This window comes from Mastacembelus armatus, chromosome 8, assembly GCF_900324485.2.
Source record: "Mastacembelus armatus chromosome 8, fMasArm1.2, whole genome shotgun sequence".
NCBI classification, from domain to species: domain Eukaryota; kingdom Metazoa; phylum Chordata; class Actinopteri; order Synbranchiformes; family Mastacembelidae; genus Mastacembelus; species Mastacembelus armatus.
In genome coordinates, this window is record NC_046640.1 from 22,559,249 (window position 1) to 22,573,080 (window position 13,832).

General features: G+C 46.8%; 1 protein-coding gene across 2 annotated transcripts; it reads left to right on the plus strand.

Moving 5' to 3' along the window:
• The first annotated feature begins 623 nt into the window (after positions 1-623).
• LOC113140561 (interleukin enhancer-binding factor 3 homolog) lies at positions 624-13,618 on the plus strand. 2 transcript variants are annotated; one of them, XM_026324447.1, is made up of 18 exons: positions 624-711; positions 1,978-2,069; positions 2,765-2,988; positions 3,081-3,255; positions 4,404-4,551; positions 6,415-6,506; positions 7,609-7,704; positions 7,878-7,989; positions 8,173-8,270; positions 8,346-8,457; positions 8,555-8,668; positions 8,942-9,147; positions 9,264-9,440; positions 9,779-10,060; positions 10,392-10,521; positions 10,603-10,650; positions 12,284-12,700; positions 13,011-13,618. In XM_026324447.1, exons 2-18 carry the CDS (start codon positions 2,067-2,069, stop codon positions 13,142-13,144), a joined length of 2,568 nt encoding a protein of 855 aa, XP_026180232.1. In that variant the 5' UTR covers positions 624-711; positions 1,978-2,066; the 3' UTR covers positions 13,145-13,618. The 2 variants fall into 2 exon arrangements, with proteins under 2 accessions (XP_026180232.1, XP_026180233.1); XM_026324448.1 differs by lacking the exons at positions 12,284-12,700; positions 13,011-13,618 and adding an exon at positions 11,310-12,171.
• The last annotated feature ends 214 nt before the right edge of the window (positions 13,619-13,832 follow it).

Here is a 13,832-nt window from a genome sequence, read left to right on the forward strand (position 1 = left end):
TATACAGGAGCAACAGGATTCAAACATAGTTGAACATCTGGGGACATGCACTTGTCTGCTTTCTTGCCAAGAGGTCACTACAGCCTGCAGCCACTTAGCTTAGCTTAGCATAAAGACATATGAATAACAATATGAAGTAGTAGCATATTTTATATCACAGAATATTTATATCTATTACTTTAAGTACAGTCAAGGAGAAACAGGTAACAGAATAAACTTGCCTGGGCACATATAGCAGATAATTTAAGTCAAATAAGTGAAAACAATGAAAAACAAAAGATGGAGCATGAAGTACAGCTAACAGTGTAAATCACTGTAAATCCTCTAACTCTACCACGACAGATAAACATTTTCTGCCTTTCCTTAGAGGCACCTGTCACATCCAGTCATTCATTTGTTCACTGGAAAACAGAGAAGCTGATCATCTGCAGTATCAGCTGAATAATTAGTCATATAGTGTGTTTATAGAAACACCGTGTTATTGATTGATTAACAATAATTATTAAAAACATTTAATTAATACGCTAGATGAGCAACGCTACCATTAGTAGCCACGCCCCTTGTTTCTATACATTCTGTTTTCCGATTGGCTACATCTGAAGTCACGTGTATCCTCCGTCCAGTGAGCGTCTTCGTTTCAGGTCGTGGGCGTGTCCCTGTGTGTCTGAGCCGTGGCAGAGACCGGGAGCTAGCAGGCGGCACCGACACACGGTGAGTCCGACAAATAAATGATTTCAGTGGGTCACGGGAGCAGGTGTGGACTCCAGGTGACCGACACCAATAAAGTTTGTTGATCTATTTCACTGTATGTGTATTTCCGGTTGAGGAGACGGATCCGTGTTTGTCGGCTAAGCTAACCTGTTGTGCTAACGCGAGCGTTCAATGGGGTCTCCTCGACCATTTTGGCGTCTGACAGACAAAACACCGACATCACCGTCTCACCGGGTTTTAAGGTGAATGTCGGTACTTCAGTCCAGCCCTGCGGTCGGCACAAATAATGAGTATTTCGTGTTGTTGTGTTTTGCGGTTTGTAGCCTTGAACGGTCCGTTTTTGTGGGGGTTGTGGGCTAACGTTAGCTGCGGACCGAGGTAAAATGGCGTCTGTTTTTAAATCGCCCCGGTGCAGCTGCGGGTTCGGTCCGAAACTCTCAGGTGACCCGGTCCGAGCACGCTCTTCCCCGCGAAATAAAATCCGTGTGTCGGTGCAGGTTTAACGTGTGCTGTTAGCTTGTGGGTTCGGTATGTTGTTGACCCAGCCATGACCAATGTTTTGTCTTTTCAACCCATTTTACTGCGAATGGACGCGACACCTGGGCAGGTAATGGAGCACACCTGAACTTACCAGGTCAGTCCTGCAGGGATAAAACTGATTTAGAGATCCGGTGAGTCAGCTGTGCGATCCTTTGGGGGCTGGATTGTCTTATACTAACACCTGTTTCTATTATTGTGTCCACTCCCGTTTATACCAATGAGGCTAAACACCAGAACCAGAACGCTTTATGACAAGAGTCCAGTCCAGAACAGATTCCAGCCTCCAAACTGATCATCCAGCTGTGAAAGAGTCTGAACACATGGAGGAGGATTCACTGCATGACTGTTGGATCAGACTGATCAGTCTGACACAGGGGTTCCTAATAAACCGACTGGGTCCGACACAGGGGTTCCTAATAAACCGACTGGGTCCGACACAGGGGTTCCTAATAAACTGACAACACAACACACTGACGAGTGGTCCCTGCTCCATGAGGGTAGTTGGAGTAATCAGGGCCGTGTTGTGTCCTGGAGTCCTGTCCTGCTGTGCCAACAACCTTCTGCTGCTGCAGCTGGTGATACTCGATTTCAGCTGCACATGAACAGAGACTTTGTTCTGTGTTAGTAGATTCAGGAATTTGTATTAAACATGGTGCATATCTACAGAAACCAAATGTGGCCCAAACCTATTTTTAATTTGTGTTGTGTCTGTTTTTTATCCTGCAGAGACGAGCGGCCACATTGTCATCTGCTGCTGAAAAGACCCTTTTAACACTATTGTTCACTGGATCTACACTGCGGCGTCTGGAACAACTATGGTAAAGACCTTTATGTCATGTGATCGAATGTCTGACGGCAGCAGACACACACCAAGCTTTGGTTCAGTGTTCCTGTTAACGGGCCAAATCAATGTGTCACATCTAATTTAAGCTTCAGGGCTGGTGCCTATGTTTTGTTGATCCAGTCAGCCAGGGCTTTAGGAGCTCTTGTGTAAACACTGGTGTTAGAAGCTTTTCCCTTGTTATTCAGCGTTTTAATTAATTAAAGACAAGGGAGTGACAGAGAAAGTAGGTCTGTTAGTGTAATCAAATAGAAGCTTTCAAGTAATATAAATGTGATTTGCAGCCCGAGCTAGAGCCTGTCTCCTGGAGTAGGATTAATGTGATTGGAAGAAGAACAGTTGTGAATTAAACCAGGAATATTTTCAAATCCACAGTGTGGACTGAAATTGGGAGAGCCGCTCTGGGATTTATTCTGAGCAGTTGTGCAGGTAGCGCAGTGATCCTGCTCTTTGAGGCAGCCGCCTGTTAAATAAACAGTAAAGAGTCACAGCACGGTGACGTGTTAATGCACCGTCAGGAGGCGTCAGGGTTTTCTCTGCACTGTGACGCAATTGTAGATGCTTTTTCAAGGGCTGTGATGTTTTTGTGTTTGATGTGGTGTAGTTGTTTTTCCTGCAGGAGGAGTCTCCTTCACTCATATATATATATATATTTTTTCTTTTCACCACTAGCCTCCCCCAATGCGACACCGCTCCATGCGTGTCTTCATGAATGATGACCGCCATGTTATGGCCAAACACTCTGCCATCTACCCAACTCAGGAGGAGCTGGAGAGTGTACAGAACATGGTGTCTCACACGGAGCGGGCGCTCAAGGCCGTGTCTGACTGGTTGGATAAGCAGGAGAAGGGAACTTCCAAGTCTGACTCTGACGGCACAGAGCCTGAGAAAGAAAGGTGAGGAGGTGTCAGCGATGAAGATCAGTCAGTAAGAAATGGTTTAAAACTTCTTCTCTAAACACCTTTTTGTTTGCTGTGTCTTATGAAAGTGAGCACAAAGATCAGGCCACCCGCTCTCTGCGTGGTGTAATGAGGGTGGGCCTGGTCGCCAAGGGTCTGTTACTGAAGGGGGACCTGGACCTGGAGCTGGTGCTGCTCTGTAAGGACAAGCCCACCATCAGTCTGCTGAAGAAAGTGTCTGAAAACCTTGTTACACAGCTCCGGGTAAGAACACGGCTCAGGTTAACATTTGTGTTCGAGTCTGACTGATGCTGCATTTGTGCTGCGTATTTATTTCCTGCCATCTGTTTTTAAAGTAAACATGAACAACATGGCCCTGACTGTCTGCTGCTGTCACACTGGGCTAGACCACCAGAGATTTCTTCTTCTACTGACTTAATAAGTAGATGACCAGGACATGTACAGTCAAAAGGGAATGTGTGTTTGTTTATACCTTCGCACACAGATTTAAATCTCCGTAAGTCCATCAGAACCAGAACAGAACTTTTTATCATTTGCAGATATCTGTAAGGTTGGTCTGTTTACAACGCTGATTCTGACAGTCGCTTTCACAACAGCCTGATCACAACTTCCTCTTTGTGAAACTGCTGAAACTCAGTGAACACAGCAGCTCACATACACGTCCACATCTCTCCAGAAATCCTCCTTCTGCTCACGAAGCATCGGATGGTGGCCCCACAACATTCTTCACTTCTCAGAAGTTTGTTAAAACCCACCTTCAGTGCCTCTTAACTCTTTTCTGTGGAGCAAACAGAGACGAGCTCCCGACTTATGGCTTAACTCCTCTTCCTCCGTCTGTCTCTGACTCCGTCTTTGTTTCATCTGCTTTTCTGTTCATGTGTGGGGGAGCATTGATGTGGTGTTTGAGCCTTTTTCCCCTGTGAAACACTTTTATTGGCACATTGTGTCTGGAAAGTACTTTCTGGAGAAAATGTACCGTTATTGCTCTTTCAGTGGACGGCCTGTGTGTGAAGCAGTGGATTATGACCCTCTTCACTCATATCAAAGTGGCTTTTGATTTTAGAAATGCAGAATTTATGAATGTGATGGCACTGCACATGTTGGCTATAGGGGCGCAGCATTACTGTTGTACTATAGTACTTGTGTTTTATATATTATTCCAGGGTTAAAACTGACTAGAGCTGATCAACTTAATTGTCAAACATTTTGATGATTGTTATAAATGTACTGGTTCCAGCGCCTCATATCTTCTTTAAACAGCTGTTGTATGAATCTTTCTGTGTTGTTGTTTTGTGCATGAAGTGTGCAGAGATGACGCAGGACAGGTTATAGCCTAAAGAACGTAACGGTGTCAAATCAGTGGCCTTGACCAGCACGTTTCTGACCCGCAGCTGATCACAGAGGACAAGTATGTGGTGAGCCAGCACATCCGTGAGGCCAGCATTGTGATCAAGAACACCAAGGAGCCCCCTCTAACCCTCACCATTCACCTGACCTCCCCGCTGGTTCGTGAGGAGATGGAGAGGGCTGCAGCCGGAGGTAAGCTCCTTCACCAGGGCCCCAGAGTTTGTGTTGTTAGTGGCACCCGTCCCCCAGCAGGGAGCCCAGGCAGGAAACCAGGGTAGACAGATATTGTTTATTGGGCCTTCAATGGAGCTAGGGGACACGAATGCACTGTCACATAATGAAACTGTGCTATGCTTATAGCTCTCTAGTCACTCTCGTAGTTCCATGTAATGTAATTGTACATTTTTGATGGCCCAATATACAGTATAGGGCAGGTAGCTCACTGACATGAAGACATGGCTTTTCTTCCCCCTAATGATCAGGGTCACCAATAAAATGAAGGCTTACTGAGAATTTAACCAAATACAAAAGAGAGAGACCACTTTGTTTGCATGTGTTTTATCATTGATGATGAACGGTTTGCATTGCAGCAAAAATGAGTAGCAAGATGTGTGGTGAGACTGTCCTGCCCGGCGGCGGGCTATCGACTGTCTCTGGAGTTCCTGAGCAGGAACGGCTCGGGGTTACAGACAACGACAAGGGACACTTGGATTCTGTTGTAGTCCAGCTGCTCTCAAAGCTGGGGTCAAAGTTATTAGGTAGCACCAGACAAAGGAATCATCATGTTTTGCATATAATCATCCATCTTATTTGTGGATGTACCAGAACAGTAAAGTAAGATTTCCACTAGTTCACGTTCTGCTGGAGAGCTGTCTACAGCTGTGAGTTATCAGCTGTACAGGTGTTGAAGCTTGACCTTCTCTGTAGCCCCGTGCCAACGGTGATGCCCGATTTGGCTCTTTCTATTTAAAGCCATCAGTTTTGCTGCAGTGTGGACTTGTTTTGATACCCACTTTTTGTGCATCTGATCATTTCTGCCTGTGGTTCCAATTCTGATTCTCTCTGTCAAGCCTTCTAGTTTGTCAATTTTTAGGGACGCTGGACCTTTGACCAACTGGCCGCTCTCTGTCTCGGAAGGGGCAAAGTGCAGTGTACCCAGAATGGGGCAAAGGGGAGGGGCTCTACCACCTGTTAGCGCCAGGAAAGAAAAGTAGACCTGTTGCAGCACTGAACAGTGATGGGAGGATGAAATCTTACGAAGCTTTGTCGCTTCCAATCTGTTTGAGCCCAAAACAGATTGGAAGCTTCAAAACAAACACGTCCAGCAACATGTGGTTGGTGGTGAACTGATATCGGCTGCAAGTCGACAGCGGCTCAGTGACTTTAACTCAGTTAGTCTCTGCGTGATGTTATTGAGTCTGTTGCTGCTGCTTCAAAAGTAGATGCCACCGTGCAGCATGGAGAATAGTTCCTGAGTATGTTCTAAGATAGAAAATGTAGATGTGGTAAGGATCCGTTTCATTACAGTAGGTGAAACCGTGTTTGCATGTGTCTGGTCTCCTGTTGACACACAGTTTAGCTGCACAACGTTGTGTGACTCAGTGAAGCTCCTCATCGTGATGTCATCGGTCACCTGTTCTCTCCCTGTGACACGAGCTGCGTCACCCTCTGCTGAGACGACGACCTCACTGGAGCCAAACCAGACTCTGGTGTCATCTGCCCTTCGGTGGCAGTGACCACCTCCTATCTGATGAAAACACTTCATCACAAACGCAGGTTTTCATCTCAGGGATTTTTTTAATGATTTCTGTTTTTACAAAGTGAAATTACAGCCCACGTCACCTTCGCTTTGTTCTGGGGGGTGGGGTTTAAGACTAATTGTGCGCCGGGCCGTGCTAAAACCATATTAGATGTGGAGCTGAGAGTGATTGGTGGTCCCCCTCCCCTTCCCCTCCTGCCTGTGGTTTGGGAAGGCTGCCTGTGTTCCCCCTGGCCGGCTGACAGAACTCCCCTTGGTCAAACTGTACCTTGTCTTCTTATTCCACCTGCCAATAGAAACGCTTTCAGTCAACGATCCCCCGGATGTTCTGGACAGGCAGAAATGCCTAACTGCCTTGGCGTCTCTCCGCCACGCTAAGTGGTTCCAGGTTTGGATCTTGTCTTTATTTGTCTCTAAAACAGAAGTAGTTTTCAGTTTGGTTTTATGCTGTATGTTCTTTTGTCTTTTATTTGGGCGTTCCATGTGATTTTTATATTCTTTTTACTCTTTTGAAGTGTTCTTCCTGTAGTAATACTTGATGATCTGGATGTTTTGTTTCTTAGGAAACCTTTGTCATTACACTATTGTAGATTTGCTTTGCTCACTTAACAGGTTCTGCTGCAGCCACATTTTTACAGACGCTCATTGCTGCTTTATAGTCCCTGATTTTATTAGTCTCCCTCACAGCTGCTTAACACAAATCAGCCAAAACATCTGGGACTAATACACAATGTGTCTGGGTGCAATATTTCTCTAATGTCCGTGTTGGTGTGAGTGACTTGTTGTTGTTGTTGTTTTCACATTGATCCAAGCTACTTCCCGCTGCAGTTTTGTAGTGAACCATGTTAATAACTCTTCATAGTATCGCGGCCTGTGTCATCTTCGGCTTTCGCTCTGTCACGACCAGAGCTCCATCTCTGCAGCTTCTTTTTGTGGAGTGTGTGGCCTCAACCTCTCCTGCTCTCTGGCTGTTTCTCTTTCTCTTTGTGTCCAAACTCAACAGGAATATTGCACCTTGTGTTGAATTTTTTTTAGTTTGAGTGCTACTGACTTACCCATCACCCCCTTCAGTGACAGTTCATGTAAGCACAAACCTAAACTAGTTCTTCACATTGAAGCCTGCGTTCAGTTTGAGGTGGCTTTATTTACTCCTTCCCTCCTGATCTTACGTCATGCGCATGTTTTTCTTCCCTCCACACACACACACACACACACACACACCAGTGTTTTATGTGTGATAGCGACACCATCAGTCAGGAACGTGAATGATCATTAGCAGGGTCCTCTAACAAAGTGGTCAAACATTATTCTTTTCCATAATGACAAAGCTAAACTCTTACAGTCTGTGTGGCTTCATTTTAAGTTACTTTTCTTTAGTTGGATGTTTCTCTTGCTTTTTCTCCAGCTGGTCTTCCTCTTTGACTGAAGCTGCATGCCCTCCTAATGCCCTCCCTCACCCCCTCCCTCTCACCCCCTGCTTGTGTCCCCAGGCCAGAGCCAATGGGCTGCGCTCCTGTGTCATCGTTATCCGGATCCTAAGGGACCTGTGTGCCCGTGTCCCGACGTGGGCCCCGCTTCGTGGCTGGGTGAGTGCACGTGTCCTCAGTTCATCCCCGACCTCCGCTGATCATCTGGAAACTGCTGAATATGTAGAAGTTTATTGACGCTCACGTGTCCTAATGCTTTGACTGCACCTGGTTAAGATACTGTCTTATGCAGCAGCCAAGATGAAAAATAACATCCTCCCCAATCTGTGCAGCCACTGGAGCTGATCTGTGAGAAAGCCATCGGCACAGGGAACCGGCCCATGGGGGCAGGAGAAGCTCTGCGGAGAGTTTTAGAGTGTCTGGCGTCAGGAATCCTCATGGCAGGTGTGCAGTCTATTCTCCAAATCTGAATTATTGTGGTGTTTATTAGGGCATTTCATTTTGAATATTCCTACAATCAGCTGCCACTTTATTAGGAATGCCTAGCTCAAGCTGTCAGCACACCGTCCTTTATGATGCTGATAAAACTGAGTCGTGCACCCAAACGGTCGTTTCCTTGTGTTGTAGATGCAGCTGGAATCTCTGATCCATGTGAGAAGGAGGCCACTGATGCGATCGGTCACCTGGACCAGCAGCAGAGAGAAGACATCACAGCGAGTGCACAAGTGAGTGAAACAAAACCGCGTTAGTGTGTAATCACTTTGTAGTAAGTGCGAACCTCACGCTGACTGCGTCCACAGCATGCCTTAAGGCTGTCGGCCTTCGGACAGCTTCACAAAGTGCTTGGGATGGACCCCCTCCCTTCAAAGATGCCCAAGAAACCTCGTACTGAGACTCCCATTGATTACATAGGTAAAGGCAGCCTGCTCCACCACACTATTCACACGGCTCTCACACTAAAGGCTCTGTAGGTTCTGATGGCACAGTTTTGTGTGCGTCTCCGATTTAGTACAAATCCCACCCAGTACGGCATACGCCCCCCCGATGAAAAGGCCCATTGAGGAAGAGGAGGGAACTGATGACAAGAGTCCCAATAAGAAGAAGAAGAAGCTGCAGAAAAAGTGTAAGTGTTCTGTTATTATTCCAGGCTGCCAACCACAAACCCCCCCGACCTGTTCTTCAGTGATCAGTGATGAGGTTAATGTCCTGTTAAGGCTGTAAAATGATTCAGAATGTTTTTGTGTGGCAGATCCCCACATTTCTCCCACTTGGAAATGATTAATCCTCTGATTATTAAAAAATATCTACATGTATTGATAAGAAATGTATTGATTACAAACACAACTACAAAAGTGTAGATTTTTCTATAGATTGTTTCTTGCGTTTCACGCTGCAGCTCCAGAGGAGAAGGCCGAGCCCCCCCAGGCCATGAACGCTCTGATGAGGCTCAATCAGCTGAAGCCTGGTCTCCAGTACAAGCTCATATCCCAGACTGGCCCAGTTCATGTCCCAGTCTTCACTATGGCTGTAGAGGTGGATGGGAAGACCTTTGAGGCTTCTGGTCCGTCCAAACGTACTGCCAAGCTGCACGTAGCTGTGAAGGTGAGCAGGTCAAACACACGTGACATTTTAAATAAATCTGCAGATTTAACACCGTCTCAGACGCCTGGTTTTCCCCCGTGATTGTTTAAATGTAACGAATGTGTGGACTGTCTCAGGTCCTGCAGGACATGGGTCTTCCGACAGGCGTGGAGCTGAAGACGGCGGAGCCGGTAAAACCAGACGAGGTGGCTGTAGCTGTGGAAGTCTTGAAGCCTGTAGTGGCACCTACTGAAACTCCAGCTGCCACCACAGTAGCAGCTGCTGCTGCTGCAGAGGCCCCCGATGCTGTAGAGGTAAGAAGCTGCAGCACCAGTGAATGTGGTGCCTAATATGTGTGAATCCAGAACCTGGTTCAGCTTATGGGTCTGAGCCGTAGACCTCCATTGTTGTCCAAAAACTATTAAAACCACAGCAGGGAGCCACACTGCTGACCTGGCTCACATGGTTCTTCCTCACCAACAATGGGAGGCCCGTCTGTTTCCAAAAACCAGCTCCAGCGTCACTTTATAGTCTCTGGTTCCACTGCTCCACCAGCTTCTCTCTGCTCACAGCAACGTCTGGAGCTGGTTTTTTGAAAGAAGACATGAAAAGTCATTAAGTTCTCTGAACTGACCGTCTCCTTCCCTGTCAGACTGCTCGCCAGCAGGGACCAATCCTGACTAAACATGGCAAGAACCCTGTGATGGAGCTCAATGAGAAGCGGCGTGGCCTCAAATACGAGCTCATCTCAGAAACCGGCGGCAGCCATGACAAGCGTTTCGTCATGGAGGTGGAGATTGACGGCCAGAAATTCCAGGGGACGGGATCCAATAAGAAGGTGGCCAAGGCCTATGCTGCCCTGGCTGCTCTGGAGCGGCTCTTCCCCGAGGGCTCTGTGACTGAGGCTGCTAAAAAGAAAAAGGGACCACCCATGGTAAGCACCATGAAACTGAGGAGACCCTCAGAGCCGGATCCTCCTTGAACAAGTTATTTTACTGTCAAGTCTTGAACATGTCTTTAAATTGTGACGAAGTATTTGATAAAGTAGTACACTGTCTAGAATTATCACAAGATCGCAGTTACATCTTAACAAAATACAGAGATTGTAAATGTAGGTATTAAGATTTTCTAGCTGCTGCACAGAAAAACGGTCGAAACAAAACTAAACGTTAATTAGAAATTACAGTCGGTGTGTGTTTTCTGAGGATTGTTCTATGGCTCAGGCTTTGCTGGGATAAGTAATGATGCGTTTTTTTGCTCCTCAGCACTCTCCAGGCTTTAGCATGATGGGAGCGGCCGGAGGCGGAGACACAGCGTCGCCGCGGGGCAGAGGGAGGGGAGGTCGAGGTCGTGGGCGGGGCAGGGGCTTCAATAACGGAGGCGGCTACAGCCAAGGTAGAGACGCACTCAGACTCACTCTGCCTGTGCTGGTGAAAACAGTGTCTTAGCAGCGTGCTGAATTTGTCTTTCTCCCAGGTGGCTTTGGAACATATGGTTACGGGAACAGCGCCAACTCCGGATACAGTGAGTATTCATTCCAGCTTCTTTGATCCTGCTTTGTTTGGATGTGTGCTGCTGCCGTTTGTTTATCGTGTGAGGAACCCAGACACACAGCTGCTTCCCAGGTGTAGGAGAGTGAAGGTGTGAGCACGTTGTGAAGCTGCTGTGTGTGTGTGTGTGTGTGTGCGTGTGTGTGTGTGTGTGCGTGTGCGTGTGTGCGTGTGTGCGTGTGTGTGTGTGTGCGTGTGTGTGTGTGTGTGTGTGTGTGTGTGAGCAGAGACGATGCTGGAAAACCTGCTTTTCCTATTTCACGCCTGTTCCAACCACCTCGACAGAGGATGTAGTCTGGTCTAGAAACAAATTATGATAATAATCAATAAACCATGTTGGGATGTTCTTCCCAGTTCAGTGATTTTACATTTCTCTGCTTTAAGCCACAGGATTGAGTCGGTTTTTTGACAAGCCCCCTCTTATGAGAACCGCTTTTCGTCCTTCTGGCAGCCTGTTCTGAGGACTGACCTACCTGAGCGTGACAGGAGCAGAGAAATCTAAAAAACCCAACAATTGACTTTTAAACACCATCTGACCAAATGAGTCATTCAGCTGCCACTTCATGGCAGAACAAATCCACATAAATCTAATTTTGACATTTCTTCCCTTCTCTGCCCTGTCTCACTCTTTAGGTGACTTTGTCTCAGACTGCTATGGCTACCACGAGTTTGCGACATAGATCTTCCCCAGTGTTAGAAAATCAGAAACTGTCCTGTAGAGACGATACAAAAGGACAAAATGCTCAGTAGTGTTCCAGCAGCACCATGAATCCCTTCACCACCAAGTCCTCAACCCTGGGAACAAAGTGACAGCCACCCTCCGCCCTGTCTTGCATATCCGCTTGTCATGTCCTGACACGGGGGGACGATCTGCCACTGCATGCATGTAGCCGTTAGTCACCTCCTGTCCTATGCGCCTGGACACCTGGACCTCCCCAGCCTGCAGGGCCGCTTCACTGTAGCTCGCCTCCATATGTGGGACCAGGGACAGGCTTTGTTTCTGGATCACGATTCAGTGGACGCCAGTGGGAGCTGGACAACATACAGCCTTTTGGATTATTGTGAAGACTGCAGCAGCCTGGTGTCCGTCCCCCATGCTGTTTACCTTTCTAAGCTGTATTTAGTCAGGGCGTGCCAGAGACCGCAGAACAAACTGAACATACACGAGCTACTTAGAGGACACTAAGATAACGTCCCCATCAATTCTGGTCTTATTCTGAAGCCTTTCTGTTACTTCCAGTCATGATTACGCTGATTTCTTTTTTGTGTGTGTTGTTTTTGAACTGACCATGTTCATGTAAAATCTGCTCCTAACCATATCAGCATCACTGTTGGTCATGGCTACACCAAATGCATGCTGGTCTTACATTGGCAGTGTTTGGTAGTTGCAGGCATCAGTGGACTGAGGGGGGACACCTGATGTATGTTTGGGAAGTGAAGACCTGCTCCAGCTGTTTTATATGCTTTGTTTTTTTAATAAACCAGTCACCAGTCATTACTGTTGCTCCTGGTCTGAATGAATGAAAGCTGAGTGCACAGAGCCGACAGCTGCCAACATGCACCATGTGTGACCTGTGTTTTAAGACTGCCGTGCTGTTATTTCTCAGATTACTACAACAATGGGGGTACAAACGGAGGAGCCGGGGCGTCCGGCAGCCCGTCGGGGGGCCCTCCGGCCAGCACAGCACCAGGATCGGCACAGGGCTCCTATGGCTCATACTACCAGAATGACGGGGGCTATGCTGCCACTTCTGCCGCCAAAACCCCCAAAAAGAAACCCCACATACACAAGGGAGGCAAGTCGGCCTTTCCAGGTCCCCAGGGTGCGAACAGTGGATCTGGGGGCTACCAGTCCAGCAGCTCCTCAGGGCAGGGCTCCTATAACCAGTACGGCCAAGGCTACGGGCAGGGAAAGAAGAGTTTCAAGCAGAACCAGGGGGGAACAGGTGGCTACTCGTACAGCACCGCCTACCCGAGCCAGGTGACAGGGGGCGCTGGGGGGAGCCAAGACTACAGTTATGAAGGTGAGTCACAGGGATTTAGTAAAGGAGTTTATAGATGTTCATCAAAAACATATTTGCCCATAATGAGATTTGAAATGATTAGAGGTTGTGACTTTTATCAGATTTCTTAAAGCCACACTGGATCTCTGACGCTGGATCTCTGCAGGATGTGCTCAGGCTGCTGTCAGTGCTGAGTGCAGCTGTTATTGATCACCGATATGTGATAAATGTTAAAAATGCAGGAGAAATGATTACCAAGGCATAGCAGGAAGACATCTCTCACAATCTGCCTCTGCCTTTTCTGTTGCTGTTTCTCACATTTGCCTTGAAGGTTTCAACAGCCAGCCCAGTTACAACTCACAGGGTGGCAGCAGCAGCCAGGGCTTTGGAAACAACCACTCTCAGTACCACAACCCGGCGGGCTACGGCAGAGGCGACGGCGGCATGAATTACCAGTACAGATAGACTGATGGGTCGCCCCACATCCCGAGTCTCCAAAGAAAGTGATTGACACTCACTTGTGCTCTCTGCCTTCTCCATGTTTGCTTCTTACGTGCACATGTGGGCACTTTGAGTCTGGACTTTAAGTGTCAGAGCTGAGTTTAGTGGTCTGTTTCAGTGGTCTGGTCCTGTGTTTTTAGGTTATTTTAATTGATGCTGCCAGTCCTCATCCTCATCACTAAATATGAAGGCTGAAAGTTTTTCAGTAGCTCTGACTTGGTTCCTGTTGTTACAGAGTCGTGTGGCGACAGCATTTCTTTTCTAATGTGAATTTAGTCAAATCTTGTAGTTTTAAACTACAAAGTTGTATTTTTTGTAACATTTCACTAGATCCAAATGAGCAGTTTTTTCCTTTGCTTGTAACTTTGGCTTATTTTGTAATTTACCTAATGTGATGTAGTTATTTTAATAAACCGTTTTGGAGATTACTGAAAAACACATTTTGATTCTGATTTTAATCCACAGCTGTGCTCGCTCTGGCTTTTGTTTCATTTGTACTGTTGGTAAAATTCATATATTTATTAAGGACTTGTCTATTAAAGCAGCCCTGTTTTCAGTTGGTGAGTAAATATTTTCTTTGAAATGTCACAAACTATGAAGAAGCAGAGAATGAAAGTAATGAAGTAAAATTAGTATTTGGTTAAATGTCCTG